The sequence below is a fragment of the Notolepis coatsorum genome (genome assembly GCF_963971535.1).
Source record: "Notolepis coatsorum genome assembly, chromosome: 18".
NCBI classification, from domain to species: Eukaryota; Metazoa; Chordata; class Actinopteri; order Aulopiformes; family Paralepididae; genus Notolepis; species Notolepis coatsorum.
In genome coordinates, this window is record NC_140182.1 from 17,855,082 (window position 1) to 17,878,734 (window position 23,653).

General features: G+C 42.5%; 1 protein-coding gene across 1 annotated transcript in view; it reads right to left on the bottom strand.

The window, feature by feature from the left end:
* LOC311245251 (high choriolytic enzyme 1-like) overlaps positions 1-23,653 on the bottom strand; it is a gene marked incomplete at both ends in the record, with an annotated part of 31,359 nt that extends 7,706 nt beyond the window's left edge. The window contains 3 exons of the mRNA XM_084335086.1: positions 22,596-22,748; positions 22,864-22,918; positions 23,585-23,653. Of these exons, the coding sequence (XP_084191212.1) occupies positions 22,596-22,748; positions 22,864-22,918; positions 23,585-23,653 (277 nt within the window). The remainder of the gene's footprint in view (positions 1-22,595; positions 22,749-22,863; positions 22,919-23,584) is intronic.

Sequence of the window (23,653 nt, forward strand, 5' to 3'; positions counted from 1 at the left end):
GGTTGCTAGGGTGTTTCTAGGTGGTTGCTAGGGTGTTTCTAGGTGGTTGCTAGGGTGTTATGGGTGGTTGCTAGGGTGTTTCTAGGTGGTTGCTAGGGTGTTATAAGTGGTTGCTAGGGTGTTTCTATGGTTGCTAGGGTGTTATAAGTGGTTGCTAGGGTGTTTCTAGGTGGTTGCTAGGGTGTTATAGCTGGTTGCTAGGGTGTTTCTAGGTGGTTGCTAGGGTGTTTCTATGGTTGCTAGGGTGTTATAAGTGGTTGCTAGGGTGTTTCTAGGTGGTTGCTAGGGTGTTTCTAGGTGGTTGCTAGGGTGTTATGGGTGGTTGCTAGGGTGTTTCTAGGTGGTTGCTAGGGTGTTATAAGTGGTTGCTAGGGTGTTTCTAGGTGGTTGCTAGGGTGTTTCTAGGTGGTTGCTAGGGTGTTATGGGTGGTTGCTAGGGTGTTTCTAGGTGGTTGCTAGGGTGTTATAAGTGGTTGCTAGGGTGTTTCTAGGTGGTTGCTAGGGTGTTATAAGTGGTTGCTAGGGTGTTTCTAGGTGGTTGCTAGGGTGTTATATATGGTTGCTAGGGTGTTTCTAGGTGGTTGCTAGGGTGTTATAAGTGGTTGCTAGGGTGTTTCTAGGTGGTTGCTAGGGTGTTATAAGTGGTTGCTAGGGTGTTTCTAGGTGGTTGCTAGGGTGTTATATATGGTTGCTAGGTTGTTTCTAGGTGGTTGCTAGGGTGTTATAAGTGGTTGCTAGGGTGTTTCTATGGTTGCTAGGGTGTTATAAGTGGTTGCTAGGGTGTTTCTAGGTGGTTGCTAGGGTGTTATAAGTGGTTGCTAGGGTGTTTCTAGGTGGTTGCTAGGGTGTTTCTAGGTGGTTGCTAGGGTGTTATGGGTGGTTGCTAGGGTGTTTCTAGGTGGTTGCTAGGGTGTTATAAGTGGTTGCTAGGGTGTTTCTAGGTGGTTGCTAGGGTGTTATAAGTGGTTGCTAGGGTGTTTCTAGGTGGTTGCTATGGTGTTATAAGTGGTTGCTAGGGTGTTTCTAGGTGGTTGCTAGGGTGTTATAAGTGGTTGCTAGGGTGTTTCTAGGTGGTTGCTAGGGTGTTATATGTGGTTGCTAGGGTGTTTCTAGGTGGTTGCTAGGGTGAAAAGCATGGTGAAGAGGTCGTGACCCGGGTGGGCGGGGTCTGCCATGATCTTCCTCGCCCTCCTCAAGGCCCTGGAGGAATGTAGGGACTTGAGGGAGGGAAGGGGGCAGCCGATCACACTCTCCGCTGATCGTATCACCCGCTGCAGCCTTGTCCCTGACCGTGGCTGCAGGGAACCAGGTGATGATGGAGAGGGTGAGGATGGACTGGATGATGGCAGTGTAGAACTGGACCATCATAGTCCTCTGCAGCCTAAACTTCCCTAACAGGGGAGCCTATATCATTGGGACAGGTCTCTGCTCATCAGCAAGGAAAGGTACTGCTTTGGGGAGAAAGTATATCATCTATCACTACTGCCACCAGGTGTGGGAGGGTGCGGGTAGTATTAGGAGAAGTGTGGGTGTGTGGGGAATTACTGCGAGTCGCCCTGGAGGGCAAGAAGGACCAGCTCACTACCCCTAGGTTAGTAAATCCTATAGGCCCCATCCACCACTCTGCTAAAGCTCCACTCTACTCCTGCACTAAAGTCAGGGATTCAGTTGGACTCAGATCTGCATGCTGCGTTCCCCCTACCTGGTGAACGTTCATAGGGATAATCCACCCTGCTACACAAACATCTCAAAACAAACTGGTCAGACTACATGCTTGACCTTACTCCTAGAACCCACCTCACCCCTGCCCACTTTGACAACCTAGGATGGCTTAGAGACGACAGAGTACATCAACATGCAATGGGCCTGGTACCCAGATTCGGCTCAATCAGGGACTAAACATGTTTCGCAATTATGCCAGATCAATGTGGAACGCCCTACCCAAAGCTGTAAAGGAATGTGAATCACTACCCACTTTCAAAACCACTCTCAAAGAACACCTATACGGGAGACTGCAATTCGAAACTGGCCCCTGTAAATGTCCTAACCCAACCCCCTCCAATGTACAGTAAATTACCAAACATGGTTTTGTCAATATTCCAATGTGCTTGTATACAGTTGTACAGTGTCCACCCACCCCTCCTATACCCAACCTACCCAACCCCCCCACCCCACCCACCCAACCATCTCCAATGTACAGCCCCCCCCCACCCCACCCCACCTAATGTACGGTTTCATAAATGTATAGATGTAGCAGTACTGTCTGTATGTCATGTATGTGTGTGTGTGTGTGTGTGTGTAAATGAATGAACCGAAATATGTAGTTTGCTGATAGATACACAAAATGGGTTTATTTATGTTGATTTAATTTGGTTGTGTTGATGTTTCCATTTTTGCAAAATGCATATTCTGTTTGTTTTACACAATAAGTCTATTGGTGTGTTGTGTGTGTGTAAGGGCAGGTGTAGAAGATTTTTTCTTCTTCCTGTTCCTTTCGGCCATGGTATTTGGTGAATTATATGTACTGTTGGACTGTGGTAATTCCATGTACGAATAAATAAATGATGATGACGATGTATGTCCTGATGAATTGAAAGGTTATGGGGGACCCTGATGTAAACAAGACGAAAGTCTTTCTCTGGTCTGCATCCCCTTAACAATTGTGTGTATTGAGCTGTACTGTATTGTACCCATTCTGCAATCTGTTAATAAAGTTTTCAATCAATCAATCAATCAATCAATCAATCAATCAATCAATCAATCAGTACCCGTTCTGCACCTGCGTATTGGGGGCCACTATATAATGCATGATTAGGAGACATGTTGAGACTTGTCTAGGCTGCCTGCACACACACCAGCTTCCTGGGCGGGCGCCTCCCAGAATGCACTACACCTGTACCTTGCCTCCCAGAATACCTGCACCTTCCTCCATTGTTGTATCAGCGTGTGCTGTATCTCTGCATCGTTAATCGACAATAAAACGTGAGTATATAGTGCATGATAAAGTCGATGGTGGATATTATTCTGTATCTATGATTTCGATTGCAAACGCCAGCGGAGTAGTGCTGTGTTCGTTTTTTACATGGTTATGCGTTTTTACACGTTATGTGTGCCTGCTGCTAATGTTAGCTGTTAGCTATGTCTGACCTCTGTTGGGTAATGCAACGTTGCCTACCAAACAACGGGACCACTGTGTTTTTTTTTTATATTGCTCCTGGCTGTTCAAACTAATTTTACCGTGTGAAAGAGGGGAAAGTTGGTTCATTTCCACAAACTACCAGTGAAAAAGTGTTGTTCTGAACTGGAGCTATAGTATAGCCAGCCATTTAGCTACCTGGCTACCTATATAGCTTCAGTTCAGCTAACTAGCTACATGCAGCATTTAGCTGCATGATGGGCAAGCTACTTGGAAAATGTAGTAAGCTACACTAGTTACTCTCGATTAAATATAGCTCAACTACAATGGAAGCTATCCCCAGATAAATGTAGCAAGCTACACTACAAAAATAGCACACTACTTTTTTTTTTTTTTTTTTACTTTACTTTATGATCAGGTTTCCACCAAACAAATACAGTAGGCAGGCAAAAGAAAGTTCAGTTTGTTTATGAAACAAGCCCTCGGTCTGGCTTTTTGTGTCATCATTTTAACATGAACTTGTATTATGTACAAAATGTTAATAAAGTATGAGGAAATAACTGTGGAAACGTAATAAATAAAAGGCCAAATCAATCAAATAAACACTAAAATATATACTCTCTCTATTGGAATGGAGACTTTTCAGCACAGGATAAACTGCCCACTTTATCAACCAAAACTTCTTCAATATCAGAATTTTAACTAATAATAACTGTCTTACTGAATTTTACTATTATGCTACCATGTCTATACTACCACCAACTATGCTGTCTATACTACAGTATGTACTCGGAGTATAACACTCAAGCTCGACACTGCTAGACAAACAATACTAATTTATAGACTATTTGTTTCCTGTGCAGTACACCTGAGATTAATCACCTCATGCAGTACTGTTTGACATGAATTTATGCGTCGTTCCCTGTGTTTTTTTTCTTTCCTCTTGCCTCCCTCCCTTGTCCTAGGGCCTGCCTACTGATTGCCTATGCCTGAATCTTTCCGGCCGACAAGGCGTACAGGACAGTAATCTGCACTGACGTCTCCCCAGATCCATGCACGGATTGCTTCTTGGTTGTATAGGTAGGCCTATATGCAACACAGATCGTAGTTTATAGACTATATTTGTTTCCTGTGCAGTACACCTGAGATTAATCACCTCATGCAGTACTGTTTGACATGAATTTATGCGTCGTTCCCTGTGTTTTTTTTCTGTCCTAGGGCCTGCCTACTGATTGCCTATGCCTGAATCTTTCCGGCCGACAAGGCGTACAGGACAGTAATCTGCACTGACGTCTCCCCAGATCCATGCACGGATTGCTTCTTGGTTGTATAGGTAGGCCTATATGCAACACAGATCGTAGTTTATAGACTATATTTGTTTCCTGTGCAGTACACCTGAGATTAATCACCTCATGCAGTACTGTTTGACATGAATTTATGCGTCGTTCCCTGTGTTTTTTTTCTGTCCTAGGGCCTGCCTACTGATTGCCTATGCCTGAATCTTTCCGGCCGACAAGGCGTACAGGACAGTAATCTGCACTGACGTCTCCCCAGATCCATGCACGGATTGCTTCTTGGTTGTATAGGTAGGCCTATATGCAACACAGATCGTAGTTTATAGACTATATTTGTTTCCTGTGCAGTACACCTGAGATTAATCACCTCATGCAGTACTGTTTGACATGAATTTATGCGTCGTTCCCTGTGTTTTTTTTCTTTCCTCTTGCCTCCCTCCCTTGTCCTAGGGCCTGCCAACTGATTGCCTGCCTGAATCGTTCCGGCCGACAAGGCGTACAGGACAGTAATCTGCACTGACGTCTCCCCAGATCCATGCACGGATTGCTTCTTGGTTGTATAGGTAGGCCTATATGCAACACAGATCGTAGTTTATAGACTATTTGTTTCCTGTGCAGTACACCTGAGATTAGCCTATAGTATACGTTCATAATCTGCATGCAAACTGTAATCTCTCCTTTCTCTGGTTTCCTTTTTTCTAGGTCATCAGAGAGGTCTTTAACATACAGTATCCTGTTCAGTGGCATCTTGTTCAGTGAGGCAGCCAGGCTAACCAGTGTTCAGTGTGAGGCAGATGTAATGATTGGGTAGGTAACTATAGCACGCACAACAATGTTCCACTGTAAATATATTCGATGTCAGCATGTGTCTGAGAGTGTGCATACCTTTGTCCAGCACGCGCAGCTCCACAGTAACGCCCCCAATTATCTTTATCAGTGCGGGATACCTGACTGCTCACAGAGGTTCAGAAAACACGCAGCACTGAGATCTCATATATATAGGCTGCATAGGTGCTACCTGCAAGCTGGTCAGCCGCCTAGACCTCCTAGATCAGCTCTACCACCTGACACATCCTTGAAATGTGTGCTTGAGGCTTGTGCATTTAAGTGTGACACTTTAGCCTCTCTTATCAAGCATTTGAAGACACACATAAAGGGAGGAATGGAATCGCCATGTCCATTTAGAGGTTGTGATTGCAGGTTCACAAACGTAATGACTTTTGCTTCACATATTTCCAGGAAACACAAGGATTCAGTTTTAGATGACTTGGTACTAGACAAGTCTACAGAGTCATTGCCAGAACCCAGTCAGACGTATTCAGAAGCTGCTGGTGAACATGATGAACCAGAAGTGCCATTAGCTGTGGACGAAACCCTTTTTTTACATAACCTTACACTTTTCTATTTGAAATTGCAATCTAAGCTACTCTTACCGGCAAGCACCATACAAACCATTATTGAGGACTTTCAAATTGCTCATGAACTTGGCCTGTCTCATACACTTAACGTTCTGAGTGAGAAATTGAAGAAACTTGGAATCCCTCAGGCCACTATAAGCAGCATGGTTGATGAAGTGAACAGAGATGATCTACTCACACTTTTTAACAAGGGAAGACTCAGTACAGATACAAAGAGGAAGTCTGCTTTTAAAGAGTGTTTCAACCATGTTCATCCCGTGCCTTTGCTCTTGGGCAATGATGAAAATGACAAAGAATGCTTTGCTCAGTATGTACCTATACATGAGACATTGGTGACACTGTTCAAAAACGAGTCTCTACGAGAACAGTATAACATGACACGTTTGCAGCAATCTACTGATGCTGTCTATCAGGATGTCAAGGATGGAGAAGGATTTCAAAGTAATCCAATGTTGAAAGCTGACCCTTCCTCACTTGGTTTGATACTGTACCAAGATGCCTTCGAGGTTGTTAATCAAGTTCAAGTTCAAGTTCTTTAATAGTTGTCATACAGAAGTACAGAATACTTTCATACAAAATGCTTCTTACTGTTACGCTCCAGAGACTGTGCTAGACAAGATAGTATCAAATAACATAATAACATAATATAGCATGAATTTAGAAGAAGAAAATGAGGTCACAGTTGTTCGGTATAGACATATGTACAATGTTCTGAGTTACCATATAATATACAATACACAATACTATGCAGTGTACTAATGTACAGTACTATCTAGTGCAAAGCAGAAATGGGATGAGGTACAATTTTAGGTACAATTTACAGTAAGGTGTACGAGTTGTAGTGCAATCCTTCATCCATAAATATAAAGTGTGGGGAGTGGGTGCTACAGTGTGTTTGTTTAAAGTGGGTGTGTGCTATAAAGTGTGTGTAGTGGGTGCTACAGTGTGTTTGTTTAAAGTGAGTGTGTGCGTGTGGATGTGTGTGCTATGTGTGTTTGGTGGTTGTTGTTGTGTAGTGTTCATTCATTGTTCGTTTAGCAGCCTGATGGCCTGGGGATAGAAGCTACTTCTGAGTCTTTCTGTGCTCGCCTTGAGACTCCTGTATCGCTTGCCTGACGGCAGCAGTTCAAAGAGGCAGTTGTTCGGGTGGCTCGAGTCCTTAATAATTCTCTTAGCCTTCCCCTTGCAACGCTTGTAGTAAATGTTCTGGAGGGTGGGGAGCCTCCCTCCAATTGTGCGTTCGGCTGAACGTGTCACTCTTTGTAGTCTGCTTTGGTCTTTTGCAGTGCTATTCCCAAACCAGGAGGTGATGTTGCCGGTCAAGATGCTCTCTATTGTACATGAGTAGAAGTTCTTAAGGATCTTCTGGCTGACTTGGAACTTCCTTAGGCGCCTGAGGAAGTAGAGGCGTTGTCGTGCCTTCTTCACCACACTGTTAATGTGTATGGTCCATTTCAAGTCCTCGGATATGTGGGCTCCGAGGTACTTGAAGCTGTTGACTCTCTCAACCGGTGCCCCGTCGATGCTGAGGGGGCTGTAGTCCTTGACCCCCGACCTCCTGAAGTCCACAATCATCTCCTTTGTTTTGCTGACGTTCAGGGAGAGGCTGTTTTCCTGGCACCATCCCGCCAGGACCTTGACCTCTTCCAGGTAGGCCCTCTCGTCGTTGGCAGAGATCAGGCCCACCACCACTGTGTCGTCAGCAAATTTGACGATTGTATTGCTACTCCGCTGAGCCACACAGTCGTGTGTGTACAGGGAGTAGAGGAGGGGACTCAGAACACAGCCCTGGGGGGCCCCTATGTTGAGGGTGATGGATGAGGAGGTGCAGTTGCCTGCTCTCACCACCTGGGGTCTGCCAGTCAGGAAGTCCAAGACCCACTGGCAGAGGTCATAGCCCAAGCCCAGGTCCCTGAGCTTGGCTATGAGTATGGAGGGGACTATGGTATTGAATGCCGAGCTGTAGTCGATGAATAGCATTCTCACATAGTTCCCCTGCCTCTTGTCCAGGTGTGATGCTGCTGTGTGCAGCACATGGGATATGGCGTCCTCCGTGGACCTGTTGGGGCGGTATGCAAATTGCAGGGGGTCCATGTTGATGGGGAGGGAGGAGCAGATGTAGCCCTTTACTAGCTTCTCAAAGCACTTCATGGCTATGGAGGTGAGAGCTACAGGGCGGTAGTCGTTGAGGCAAGCAGGCTTGGATTTTTTGGGTACAGGGATAATAGTGGACTTCTTCAGGCAGGTGGGGATGACAGCCTGTTCTAAGGACAGGTTAAATATGTCAGTGAATACTGGGGCCAGTTGGTCGGCACAGACTTTTAGGACGCGGCCGGGGATGCCGTCCGGACCTGCTGCCTTCCTGATATTCACTTTTTTAAAGGTCCGCCTCACCTCATGCTCTGTTACCCTGAACACTGCGCCTCCATCAGCAGCCGACCCCCCCCCCCCCCCATTGCCGAGGCTTGTGAGCTGGTGTTGTTATTACCAGCATCAAACCTCGCATAGAAGGTATTGAGGTCGTTTGCTAAGGAGATGTCACTGTTCAGTTTGAGGGAGGCGCCTTTGTAGTCTGTCATCGTTTTGAGCCCCTGCCACATAGCTCTAGAGTCAGCTTGTTCAAACTGGAGTTCAATTTTATCCCTGTAGCGCCGTTTGGCCTCTGACACTGTCCTCCTTACGTTGTGTTGCGCCACCTTGTGGTCATTCATGTTGCCTGCCACTAGGCCGTCATTGTATGCTTTGGTGCGCTCTCTCAGAGCTTCACGGACGGATTTGTCTACCCAGGGTTTTTGATTTGGGTAAACTTTCATTTTGGTAGTGGGGATTGTTTCTTTCACCCTAGTACAGACATAGTCCAGCACTGTCTCCGTGTAGGCATTAATGTTATCTGTGTCGCGGAATACAATCCAGTCTGTGTTGTGGAACACTGACCGGATCGTATCCTCTGACGTCACATCCCATTTCTGCACCTCTCGCGAGACTACGGGAGTACTTTTAATTCTTTGTCTGTACTTTGGTGTAAGGAAAATGGATGCGTGATCTGACTTGCCAAAGCCACTATCAGAATGAGCCTTGTAGCCACCTTTAAATTGCGTGTAACAGTGATCTAGGATGTTACCGCCTCTGGTGTTGCAAGTCACATGCTGGTAGAAATCAGGCAATACCTTTCTCAGATTGGCGCTATTGAAATCTCCCAGTACTAAAATGGCGGCGTTAACGTTCGTCGCTTGTATATTATTTACCTCGTCGTGTAGTCTGGAGAGCGCGGCGTTGTTGTTGGCTTGCGGTGGAATATACACTCCGACCAGGACGATCGCCGTTAACTCCCTCGGGAGGAAGAAAGGACGACACTTGATGGTTATATATTCCAGTTCTGGGGAGCAGTGGTTTGATAATTCCTTCACATTCGTTGGATCACTCCAATTTTTGTTAAACATGAAGGCAATACCTCCACCACGTTGTTTACCGGACTCTGATTGTGTCCGATCCTTCCTATGGATAAAGAAGTGATCCGCTGGGCTCAGGGAAGAAAAAGCACAAGGTCTTAGCTGTTTACCTAACCCTGACTGACATCTTGCCTCACAATAGATCTTCTATAGATCAAATGCAACTTGTTCTCTTATGTAGGGAGCAGGACTTTAAGTATTTTGGGCTAAAAAAGGTTTTTGCACATCTGATTGAGGACCTCAAAATCCTGGAGGAGAGAGGTGTAGTCATATCTGATGGCACTGTACTAAAGGGCTCTTTGGTTGCCATTGCAGGAGACAACTTAGGATCCCATTCTATTGGGGGATTTTTAGAAAACTTCAGTCGATCTAAATATTTTTGTCGCTACTGTCAGGTACAGAGAGAGGATTTTGTGAAGAATCCAGTGTTGTGTGGTGCCACAAGAACGGTCCAATCATACACAAGTAATTTGCAAGACCTGGAAACTAGTACCACAGACTGTATGCGGTATCAAGTTTGACTCTCCTTTCAACCAGCTTTCTCATTTCCATGTTTGCCAGCCTGGCCTCCCACCATGTCTAGGCCATGATTTATTTGAGGGAGTCATGGCTTATGACCTTCCTTTATATATTCGCCATTTAGTCCAGGAGAATCATTTTACTTACCTGCAGTTAAATCGGTGCAAAAACAAGTTCCGATATGAAGGGAACGATGGTAGGGACAAACCAGCAGACCTCTCTCCCAGCAGTGACAAACTAAGTGGGCATGCAGTTCAAAACTGGTGTTTCCTTAGATTACTCCCTCTCTTGGTGGGTGGCAGGATTAAAGATCCCTGTGACAATGAGGTGTGGCAGCTCATTTTGCAGCTGAGAGAGATGGTTGAGCTTATCTGTGCACCAGTCATTACAGAAGGCCAGGTAGCATATCTGAAAGTCATCACAGAGGAGTACATATGCAACAGGAAAAGGCTCTTCCCCAATGCCCCCCTGAGGCCAAAGCATCACTATATTGGCCATTATCCAGATCTAATCATCCACTTTGGCCCACTTATTCGCCTGTGGACTCTGCGGTTTGAAAGCAAACACACTTTTTTCAAACAGTGTGCCAGAAAATTGCACAATTTCAAAAATCTGTGCAAAACACTAGCAGAGAGACACCAACTCCTCCAGGCCTACCTGAGTGCGGGAAACTTGTTTCCTCCTGTTATACAGGTAGAGAAGGGGACTGCCTTTTATTTGGATGATTACAACAACAAGATCAGGGCATCTGTAGCCAGTTGTCAATTTGAGTCTCAGTCTGCAGTGGCTTGTAACAATGTTACAGTCAAAGGCACAGACTACAGAAAGGGGATGTTCATCTTGTTTGGGAACAGTGATGAAGGACTTCACATGGGGAAGATTATGCTGGTCATTGTTGCCCAAAACTCTGTCCACTTTGTCTCAGAGAAACACATTTGTGTGAAGTTGATTGACATGGGTGTGTACTGTGACTTAGGAGTGGCCCAAGAGGATTACGTGTGCATTAAGCACAAAGATTTACTGGACTACTATCCTCTTCCAGCATACAACGTGCACGATCAGATGCTTATTGCGCTCCACCATTCTTTTCCAGGAGCAGTTTAAACAGGAAAGGGAGGATATGACAGACGTGAGGACAGACGTAAGTGGAGCAGGATATCAAGTAACCTTAAGATAGTTGATTTTGTATTGTTGATTGTATAGCGAGCACATGTTGGCAGTTAACCGCATATAGTGCACTGCAAACAGACAAGTAGGGAATATGCACAAACTGATTCATGATTGACCCTAATCAATGAGACTAGGTAATGGAAGATATAAAGGAAGCAGTTTGGTCATATTTACCGGGCCTCCCTGATGACTTACTGACCACCCTACTTGAGGATCTTGGAGTGGAGAGTGTCGAAGATCTGGCCTTAATGGAGAGGGTGGATCTGGTCCGACACCTCAAACCAATCCAGTGTCGGAAGCTGATGGATGGTCTTAAGAAAGGTAAATTCATATTTAGACTTGCGTGACACTTGGAACTATGCCCTTGGAACATTGGCATAACTGTTTTTGTCCCTTCTAGGGTTAGTAACCCTTAATATGGAGGTGCTCCCTCCCCATCCAATTGCTTCAAGTTCCCCAACACATCCAATTGCTTCAAGTTCCCCAACAACGAGCTCTGTGAACACTCTGTCCTCTCCGAACACCTCTATGCAATCTCTGTTGTGCAGCCCCCCAAGCACTCCAAACTCTTCACAGCCTGGCAGCGCATGGCATGTAGACTTTTGTGTCAACTGGAACCGGATGTCAACAGCCATTCAACGTGCAGTGGAAAAAGAACAGAGACCAAAGCCAGATGAGAGAAGGGCCTTTGTGAACGCTTTGGTGGATCAGATGATGGAGCACGAGCACAACCCAACCAGAACCACGTGCCTCAGTATCGTCCGAACAATTGTCAGGAGCCATCCTGACACCTTTGCTGACATTAGCAGGCGAGGTGAAATGGTTGGAGACGGATGCCACTCTCTTCTCCAACAAGTAAAAACAAGAGTGGAGTATAAAAGCAGGAACAACACTCTGGCTAGACGCCGCAGAGGCAGAGAGGAAAGACGGCCCACTGGCGTGGCAGGAGAGTCCAGGCTGACGAGAGGTCCTGTTGACCAATACGGGTAGGGGTGGCAAAACAAACGGCGCCAGTGTCCTCTCCATTCACGCTCGCAGCAATTAGGGGTTAAAGTGGCACTGCCAATGCTCGACTAACTTAGGTTATTTGGATTGAATGTTTAAATTATGTGTAGATTTTTTTTTAATATAATTTCTAGGGCTGTCCCTGACTAAGGATTTGGATAGTCGACTATGATTGGCCAAAATGTGCAGTTAGTCGACAAAAATAAAATAAAAAGTAGAATATATATATATATTTATATATTTTTTTTTTTTATCATTCCATTTGGGCTGTGGGGGGTGCTTAATGTCTGAAGGCTTCTTGTCCTCTGCAAAAGCATGCAATTGGTCCACTGATGGATACATCTTGATATTTGTCTAGTCTAGTGTGTTCATTAGATGGGTGAAATCCTCTTTCAGTGCTTCTGTGCCTGTTTTCGTAGGCAGTTAGCCTCTGGTATGCGTGCCATTAGCGTTAGAGGCCTTTTTTCTTTTGGAAAGAATGATAAAAAAATATATATATTATAATTTTTCTTTTTTTATGTATTCCACTAAGAGGTTGCCTATGATTCCTTCCTATCCCTAGGTGTGTGAGGTGGGGCCCAGCAAGCTTACCGGACGGGGAGACAGAGGAAACCATGGCGGCTTTGAAAAGGGATCTGCGGAACATCTACTCAGGCATGCAATCTACTTTACTTTTGGTGAATTGACACCATGAATAAATATCCCACATTAAGCAAAAAGGCCACTTTAATATTCAGAATGAGTAATACAATTAAAGGTTTGCCACTCAATTTCCCAGATGTGGCAACATCAAATCTAATTGTTGTTACTTGGTTTGTATGTCTGTACACAGAGGAAGGGATGGGTGGGACAGCGAGAGCAGAACTTCTGATGGAGAGGACCTACGTCATCCTGCGGCGTTACTTGAATAAAATGCCTCCACCAACGATGGTGGCGGTCAAAGAAGAATGGCCTTTTCTCTTCTCTCAGACGGGGCTTTTCTCCCACTTTGGCCTCCTGACAGACACCGATGTCCTTCAAAAGATCAAAGATGCCCTGTGTCATCGAGGACGGACCATCCTGCAGTTCTGCCAGAAACTGGACAACCCGAAGATCAGGGATGTTCTGGCCAGATATCATCCAGAGGTTTCGGAGATCAGTGCCTGCATCGTCCTGCTCCTTATGGTGTACTTCAAGGAGCCTACGGAGAAACTACTGCTCGAAGTTGATGTACGTTTATTTAAATATTAAAATATTTGAAATGCGAGTGATTACATTAGGGGCGACTGAAGCTCAGTTGGTAGAGATGGTCGTTCATCGACCGTAGGGTTGGTGGTTCGAATCCTGGCTCTGACTGTCCGCATGTCGGAAGTGTCCTTGAGCAAGACACTTAACCCCCAAGTTGCTCCAAATGGGCCGAGCTGATGTGTGGTGAGCTGTAGTGCGTGGATTAGCTTATCTTCATCCTTTCATAATGTTAAATCTGCTATTGTGTGTTACTTTGTTGCAGACCTGTGCCACTGTTGCTGATGTGAATACTGCAGCACTCCCAAGCACCCCCTGTTTGATAATTCAAGGTAATAATGTTCAGGGATGAGCTTGTGTTCCTTTGCATCGAGGGGGAAAATCTGACCGAAGGCAGTTTGTGATACGGCACACATATGACGCTTATAAATAATATCCTGAGCTGGCATGTCTCATGTTCAACTTTGTCAGTGCTGTAAAGTTGAAACCTTTTTAAATCTTAGACAAACAAAACACTTTGCTTTCATGAAATATTGTAAGCCGTCATTTGAGGCTTTATAAAAGCAGCACAATGAACACAAATCTGTCAGTGCGACCTCATCTTAAATAAGAGACAGCATTGCTTGTTGTAAGAGAGGCAGAGTTGATTTGGCAAAAATATATATATATATATGCATTTTTCTTTTTCTTTTTAATAATCGAATTTTATTTTCATATTCAAATCCCATGCCCATCGAACGAAGCTTTGAAGTATTTAAGACAGCCTTAGTTCTGTGTCATGTCCTTGCAGGAATGTATACCTATCCACAACAACGCATGACGGGGTATCTGTTCATTTCAGGTGACGCAATGCAGCCTTCTGGATGGATGCTATCCATCGAGGGAGAAGTTGTGATGGGCCCACACCCATTATTTTTGCATGGGGTAGCTGCTTTATTCACCAGCTACTATGTCTTCAACCTGGAGTATCCTTCCGTTGGATCATCCACACTTGAGTTCATCCAAAGGTATTTTAACACTCTGAACACATGATCAATGTCATCAGTAAGACTTATCATGCAAAGACTATCTGGCTATTAAGTCCATGCCTTTCTACAGAGGCCATAAAGTAGATTAAATGCTTTGAGTATGAAGCCTGGAACCAACTATGTGAATTGGGACCACACCATCACTTGATGTTGCTGCTATCTTGTTAAGAAATTGACATAATGGTTTAATTCACATTATAGTATGGCTTCAAAATTCGGATGAGTAAACATTATGTTAGAGGTACCATGAAAAAACACAGGTGAGCACCTTGATAAATGCTGAGTCTATTTAAAACTGAAACGTATCTTTGCTTATTAACAGGTTCTTCTTGGGCATCAACCCGGAGAAAGGCTCCAGGGCAAAGAAGCGAAGCGCCATCAACCCTCAAGTGACCACCCTTTTTCGTAAGCTCATAGACTTTGAATGGTCTGCATCTGCATAGACAATCGTCCTTCTCCTGTCGTCCCCTGACGTGAACACCCTTCTTCGTAAGTAAGCTCATAAACTTTGGTCTGCAAAGACAATTGTCCTTCTCCTGTCGTCCCCTGACGTGAACACCCTTCTTCGGAAGCTCATAGACTTTGAATGGTTTGCAAAGACAATTGTCCTTCTCCTGTCGTCCCCTGACGTGAACACCCTTCTTCGGAAGCTCATAGACTTTGAATGGTCTGCATCTGTATAGACAATCGTCCTTCTCCTGTCGTCCCCTGACGTGAACACCCTTCTTCGGAAGCTCATAGACTTTGAATGGTTTGCAAAGACAATTGTCATGCTCCTGTCGTCCCTGCGCCTCTTTTGTTATTTTGAGTGCCTCTTTTGTTCTTTTGAGTGAGTGCATAAAGTGTATTCATTAGTTCCATTTTCGGGTAAGACCTGGAAGTACTAGTTTCATGGCGACAGTGGCTCGGGAGGTAGAGCAGTCGTCTGGCAATCCGGAGATTCCCGCTCCTCCCCGGGCAGCGTGTCGATGTGTCCTTGAGCAAGACACTTAACCCCTACATGCTCCCGTCGGTGTGTGAATGGGTAAAATGTGCACAAATTGTAAAAAAAAGAAAAAAAACAGCCATTTACCATTTTACTTACAAATATTATTACTTTGTCTTAGTTTTGCCGTTTTGAGCAGTGTTGACCAGCAGTTTATAAAATAATATTTAAAATGTTTATTAGCAATGCCGAGCTTTCAAACCATTGCGTTTCACTGTACGAAACTCTCGTGCAACTGTGTACCTTTGAATTTTCTCTGTGATACTTGTACAACGAGCGGGATTTTCCTATGGGTAAAATGTGCACAAATTGTAAAAAAGAAAACAGCCATTTACCATTTCAAGAATAAGAATATAATTCTTTGTAATAATTCTGTCTTTTGACAATAAAATCCCATAATTAACTCTGAAGAACTGGCGAAACGCTCGTCGTACAAGGTGCATCAGTCAGCTAAAGCCGTTTTGAGCAGTGTTGACCAGAAGTTTATAAAATAATATTTAAAATGTTTATTAGCAATGCCGAGCTTTCAAACCATTGCGTTTCTCTGTCTGAAACCCTCATGCAACTGTGAGTACCTTTGAATTTTCTCTGCGATACTTGTACAACGAGCGGGATTTTCCTATGGGTAAAATGTGCACAAATTGTAAAAAAGAAAACAGCCATTTACCATTTCAAGAATAAGAATATAATTCTTTGTAATAATTCTGTCTTTTGACAATAAAATCCCATAATTAACTCTGAAGAACTGGCGAAATGCTCGTCGTACAAGGTGCATCAGTCAGCTAAAGCCGTTTTGAGCAGTGTTGACCAGAAGTTTATAAAATAATATTTAAAATGTTTATTAGCAATGCCGAGCTTTCAAACCATTGCGTTTCTCTGTCCGAAACCCTCATGCAACTGTGAGTACCTTTGAATTTTCTCTGCAATACTTGTACAACAAGCGTTTCGCAGAGGACCAGTTCTTCACAGTTAATATGGGATTTTCCTATGGGTAAAATGTGCACAAATATGTAAAAAAAGAAGAAAAAAAAGCAGCCATTTACCATTTTACTTACGAATATGATTACTTTGTCTTAGTTTTGCCGTTTTGAGCAGTGTTGACCAGCAGTTTATAAAATAATATTTAAAATGTTTATTAGCAACGCCGAGCTTTCAAACCATTGCATTTCTCTGTTCGAAACTCTCGTGCAACTGTGAGTACCTTTGAATTTTCTCTGCGATACTTGTACAACGAGCGTTTCGCAGAGGACCAGTTCTTCAGAGTTAATATGGGATTTTCCTATGGGTAAAATGTGCACAAATTGTATATAAAAGAAGAAAGAAAACAGCCATTTAACATTTCAAGAATAAGAATATAATTCTTTGTAATATAATTCTGTCTTTTGACAATAAAATCCCATAATTAACTCTGAAGAACTGGCGAAACGCTCGATGTGCAAGGCGCATCAGTCAGCTAAAGCCGTTTTGAGCAGTGTTGACCAACAGTTTATAAAATAATATTTAAAATGTTTATTAGCAACGCCGAGCTTTCAAACCATTGCGTTTCTCTGTCCGAAACTCTTGTGCAACTGAGTACCTTTGAATTTTCTCTGCGATACTTGTACAACGAGCAGGATTTTCCTATGGGTAAAATGTGCACAAATTGTAAAAAAGAAAACAGCCATTTACCATTTCAAGAATAAGAATATAATTCTTTGTATATAATTACTTGTAATAATTCTGTCTTTTGACAATAAATGCCGGCTTACCTCGTGTAATTATTTGTAATAATTCTGTCTTTTGACAATAAATGCTGGCTTACCTCATGTAATTATTTGTAATAATTCTGTCTTTTGACAATAAATGCCGGCTTACCTCGTGTAATTATTTGTAATAATTCTATGTCTTTTGACAATAAATGCTGGCTTACCTCATTTGTGCGTTTGGACTGTTGTTTTTAATGTACAATAGCCTACGTGCATTTTTGAAGTCCAGCGCAGTATACTTCCTGGCAGAAGCTCACACTTTGGTTTTCTGTCATGATTAATCACGTCATCCAATAGTATTTGACAGGAAACTATTGTATGAGCTTCCTCCAGAAGTATACTGGAGCTGGGGACTATACAGTTATGCATACCATTGTAAATTGACTGTTATTTTGCCAAATTATATAATATAATAATTATTATTATTCAATTATTTTGTTGGCAAGTCTGAAAAGTAATGCAAAAGACTTGCCAACAAAATAATTGAAAAATAATAATTATTATATTATATAATTTGGCAAAATAACAGTCAATTTACAATGATAGACATGCATAACTCTATAGTCCCCAGCTCCAGTATACTTCTGGAGGAAGCTCATACAATAGTTTCATGTCAAGATACAATAGGATGACGTGATTAAACACAACAGGAAACCAAAGTGTGACCTTCAGGAAGTGTACTGGAGCTGGACTACAAAAATACATGTAGGCTATTGTAAATACACAATACATTGTTGTAATATATATACAACAAAATAATGTGATATTACAGTAATTTCTTACAATTTGATGTTGTGAAGTCACAATACATTGTTGTAATATATATACAACAAAATAATGTGATATTACAGTAATTTCTTACAATTTGATGTTGTGAAGTCACAATACATTGTTGTAATATATATACAACAAAATAATGTGATATTACAGTAATTTCTTACAATTTGATGTTGTGAAGTCACAATACATTGTTGTAATATATATACAACAGAATAATGTGATATCACAGTAATTTCTTACTGTTAGAAGTTGTGAAATTACAACAATGTATTGTACTACCATTACTGTGAAATTACAACACATTGCTGTGAAGCCATTCACAGTAAATTATTGTGAATCTTACTGTAAAAGTCATGCAAAATATTGCCAGTAATTTATTGTAATATCACAGTAATTTCTTACAGTATGAAGTTGTGAAATTACAACAATGTATTGTACTACCATTACTGTGAAATTACAACACATTGCTGTGAAGCCATTCACAGTAAATTATTGTGAATCTTACTGTAAAAGTCATGCAAAATATTGCCAGTAATTTATTGTAATATCACAGTAATTTCTTACAGTATGAAGTTGTGAAATTACAACAATGTATTGTACTACCATTACTGTGAAAGTACAACACATTGCTGTGAAGCCATTCACAGTAAATTATTGTGAATCTTACTGTAAAAGTCATGCAAAATATTGCCAGTAATTTATTGTAACTTTAGGGTGAAAAATTTTACAGTGTTGGATTACGTTTTGCATCGCAGATTTCACTATGCAATAAGGGGATTTATCATCAGCCAATGGACATATCGATCTACCAGATGGCGTTCGATAACGGGGAAATGCTCGGGGGGATCCCACCGGCCCATGGTAAGATCTTTTTCACGTAAAGTACATCCCGATCGGGCCTTGTTTTGATAGCCATCCATCCGATCGGCCTATGTGGCTAGACCAGTGGTTCCCAAACTGTGTGCGTGACATGAAAAGGCTAATGGCGTTATTTTACTAATAAATATATAACTAATATACATTATTTCAAATGGGGATTTTCACTGTGTAAATCATGAAATTCAAGAAACGTTTTAATAATAATAATAATAAACAATGTCTCGGGCGAGGTGCGCTTCGTCTGTGCTGATGCGCTCCGCTCTGCCTGGAGTCTGTCGTCAGGTCTCCTATATGCGGGCTTAACAGCGGGCCGATGACAGTAGCGAGCGCGAGCCAGTGCATTAATAACTTCCTGCCAAAAGCGCGGGATTGTGGCACTGTAAGAGCAGAGCTGGCTAAAAACAGTGAAACTGTCAGGTGAATCTAAAGTCAATAAGTAATGAAAGAGGACAGGAGGAATGAGAAAAGCGGAGAGCAGCGTTAAGTGGAGACAGAGTGATGATGACAGCTGGAGCACAGACACAACAGCCCGGCCGCCCGCCCCTCCACCAAGAAAACAGGGTAATAATGACAACGATGTGTGTTCTATAATTATGATATGTGTGTAGTGTTCTGATAACGACTATTGGTGAAGCGATGTCGAGATTCATTTGGTTTGGCAGCGAGAGCTAGACTGCATGCGAGAAGCATGCAGCCGCAGAGCAGACAGTTGTGCGAGCACAGTGCAATACTCCAATTCAGCCATAAGGCTTGTTCAAGATGGATTTCGGTTTGCCTCGACTAGTAGACGAGAGTAGCCGAGTGAAGCCGGGGGAGGAGTTAAGAGGGCGGACACTGCCGATTTCACGAGAGCCCCTCGCCTAGTCTCGCGCGGCAGATACGCTTTCACGTCACCACACACACATTACACACCTGTCCAGCTCATTATAATGTGATGGCCGTGTGCAAAATTAGATCAGATTCAAATGTACAGCACACCATATACTGCTACAGTGGAATATACTATTCATATACCATAATGTATACCATCTTGTTGCGCGCTCCTGGCCGCACGCACACACAACACACTGCTGTATGTGTGTGTGTGTGTGTGTGTCTGACAGCTTGAAGTTTATCATGATGATATGATGATAAGTTGATAACGCATAACATAATAAAGTTTTCAATCAATCAAACGTCTCATAACTCCCTGGCTGTCACATGGCTGGTGACTGACAACTTTTCTGAGCCAATAGGCGCTTTGCGCGACCGTAGCAAGTCGCTTCCCAGCCGGGAGCAGCCGGCTGAGAGGTACTGTGGAGCCTCGCTCTGAAGGCTGCGCGCGGCTCGCTCCCGCGGGAGTTCCGCGCCTCGCCTCGTCACATTTTCAGAGCAAATCGGACAACATTCTAACCGTCATGCAACGCGCTTGGCGAGGCCGTAGTAAAAACTGCGCAGATCTGCGTCCGCCTATCCCATCTTGAACAAGCCTATGTTCTTCGTTGGGACTGGGAGGCGGAGATATAATAGTCATCACGCAACGTTTATATTTCACGATAATGTTGCCGTCTCTCTGCCAAATTTCTCAGTTATTCGCTTGATATAATTAATACAAATGTCCAATATAACGGAATTCGTTAGCTCATAAAAATGTGATTATAACACACTGCTGTTTATTAATGTCGGCCGACTGCCCACAGACACCTATTTGATTTAAAGTCGGCAGCAGCACGGAGTCTCTGGACTTATTTATTTATTATTTTTTATGTTTGCATTGGGGGGTGCGCAAGCTAGGTCGGCAGGTGACAGGGGGTGCGCGGCCAAAAAAGTTTGGGAAACGCTGGGCTAGACGAACACGGTTATTGGTAATCAATAATAAGAAACAACGTCCCCCGCCCCCCCCCCCCTTTTATGCATACATGTTTGAGGATTGTGCCGATCATATGCAGTTTGAGTTATTTCTGTAGCATATATGTCGGAAATGCCATTGGATATAACGTTATTAGCTAGTAGCCCTTTATCTCGCCTCCCAGAAAATATACTAGACCAAATCCCGTATAACGCTTATATTCACGGCGCTATAAAATGAGAACGTATTGATGAAATTCTTTTTTCTTTAATCCATTTTGAAGGGACGGTTTATGGTCCCAATTGACAATGAGAATGGACAGATAGCAATACTATAAAGTATAGATTTAGCTCTACAAACAGCCCCACGTCTGTTTACATTTGTTGGCCGTCCAGAGTCAACATTTTAGGCAACCAACTTGCGTTCAGCGTTTCTCTGATTGGCCACGACACCCATGTGACCGCGGCAGCGCGAGAGAGCGGCAGTGCGGAAATAGGCTGCATTCTATTGCCATGCTCTGCGACAAACTCTAACCTTAACCAACTCCGAAACAATGCCTAAACTTAACCCTAACCTTAACCAACTCTGAAACAATGCCTAAACTTAACCCTAACCTTAACCAACTCCGAAACAATGCCTAAACTTAACCCTAACCTTAACCAACTCCGAAACAATGCCTAAACTTAACCCTAACCTTAACCAACTCCGAAACAATGCCTAAACTTAACCAGCGAAAGAATGCACGTTAAAAAAAAAAAAAAAAAAAAATTGAAGTGATTCGAACTTGTCACCAACGCACCACAGGTTCCACAGCAAGGCGGCAAACGAGTTGAGCTAACCGTCAATGTTAAAAGAGGGGGGATTACGGCTGAATAATGCCGCGGCAGAGCTCTCTGCCGCTCCGCTGCCGCTGCAGCGTCGCCGCGGGGCCGTAGCTAGGCGCAAGTTGGTTGCCTAAGATGTTTAAGCGGCCCTCTACCATTATATTAGACGGGCCCCAATGGCCATCAATGGGGAAGTGCCTCATTTGCATATATAAAAATTAAATTCAGAAAACTTGCAATATATTTTTTCTAAGTTTATATGTACATAACAAACTGGGAAAGTTTCATAGTGATATCTATTCAAATATTTTTTGCCTATTAGGGGGTACTACACTGTATACGTACTACACTGTTTGTAGCCTGTGTGTAGTTCTGTTCAGTTCAATAACATCATTATTATTATTATTCAGTTATCAGGCATGTGTTTAGGTTGTCAATTACTAATGGTTTGATTAGGTATTGTGTTTGTAAATATCTGTTTAAAAAAAAAAGTATGGCATTTTACAATACAGAACTTTGAAGGCGTTTTCCCAAAAATGAGTTTTAATGAGTTTTTCCTCATACTCTGAGTCAGAAATCTCCACTTCAGCACTCACATACACCAAACCTTCCAGTTCTATTCATATCTATGTTCTGAAGGTATTTACAGAAGGGTTTGTTCATATCGCATTCATACCCTGATTTATATCACATTTTATTCCTAAAAGCATGGCGAAATATGGAATTTTACCATAAAAATGGACTGAATGGAGTATTTTTTGATTTATGGAGTGATAAAAAGAGATATCCAAAATCCCCTCTGTAATAACATTTGGCTCTAATATGTCAACAAAATGAAACTATAATTTTGAAAATGGCTTTATCCAATGTTCAGATTTCTGTCCTGGAATTATATGCAAATTTGCATATTTAAACATACAATTTCAGAAAACGTGTAATACAAAAAAGTCTTGTCTTAATATAAGTAATCAACTGGGGAAGTTTCATTGTGATATCTATTAGTAAAAAAGATTTACCCTATTCACCTGTAGTATCTCGCCTTAAATCTGAGCTGGTAGCTCTCGGGCTAGGTGGTAAATAAAAAAGTAGATGTGAGGAATGAGACTAAACCATTACATTTTGTGCTTATTCCTTGTATTTTTTGTATTTATTTATTATCACAAAGATTTTTTTGTTGGATGGTTGCATATAATCAAAATCGTTTTGCAGCAACAAGTAACTTCATGATCACATAGTCCACTATGTGAATGCAGGGATATAAGATTTGACAGTCAGTTGCACAGAATCAAAATGCGAATAAATACACTCACTATAGTACTTTGAGATGGAGTAGGGTATGTAGACCAGGCCATCGCTAGACTTTCCCCACATGCAGCCACTGGAGGTGCAGGGGTCAGCGTTCCTCTCGTTTTCGTTGACATAAGCGATGTCATCCACGATGTAGGGCTCATCCTCAGTATGCACTGGTGGGTGGGGTTGATGACAGGATGAGAAATCAGATGTTGTCTCAAATTCATCAGAAAATAATTTGTGCTTGGTTTTCCCCACTAATTAAACAACACAAAAAAGGTATCTTACCAACATCCTTGTTGGCCTTCAACAGCTGCTCAGAGACACCTAGCTCCTGTATGATCTATAGTGAGGGAATCAGATGATTTATTAGTGAGGAATTATGATGATAATAAACACACAGCAGTGAGGAAATGTCGTAGACTATCCTCCATTCAGACAATGTGTGATGAAATGAGTTTGTACTCACAGTGTTGTTCACAGGTGTCATGCAGCAAAATGGAGGCAGGATAAATGAAACAATGAAAGGTTAGTTCTGCTAAAAACTAAAGACATAAATGCACATAGAATATTCACTACATAAACAAACCCACACAGGTAAGTAAGTAGTCGTGGGAGGTTGGCTATACCGGATTTGAAGGTATACTTTCATGGATCAATATAGCATGGATTTCTACATTATACCTCATCCACAATATATACACAGTATATATATATATACTATGTCGCTCTATTGGTTGGACTCTTATATTATTACTTTATTATGCACATCGTTGCGGGAGAGACCCCCCGCATTTCACTGTATACCTGTATGCCGTGACAAATAAAACTCTTGTATCTTGTATCTTGTATCTTGATATTGTAAAAAGATACATTTAAAAGATAAATTGTATTACTAAGTAAAGAAATTCCTGTAAAAATAAGTCATATCATCATTGTAATTGAAAACACTGTTATACTGTCAAATAAAAGAAATATATCAGATGACATAAAAAATAACTTTCCTCACCTTTTCCTTTGCCCAAGCAGAGACAACAACCAGGGCCAGTAGACCCAGAATGAACTTCAAGCCAGCCAT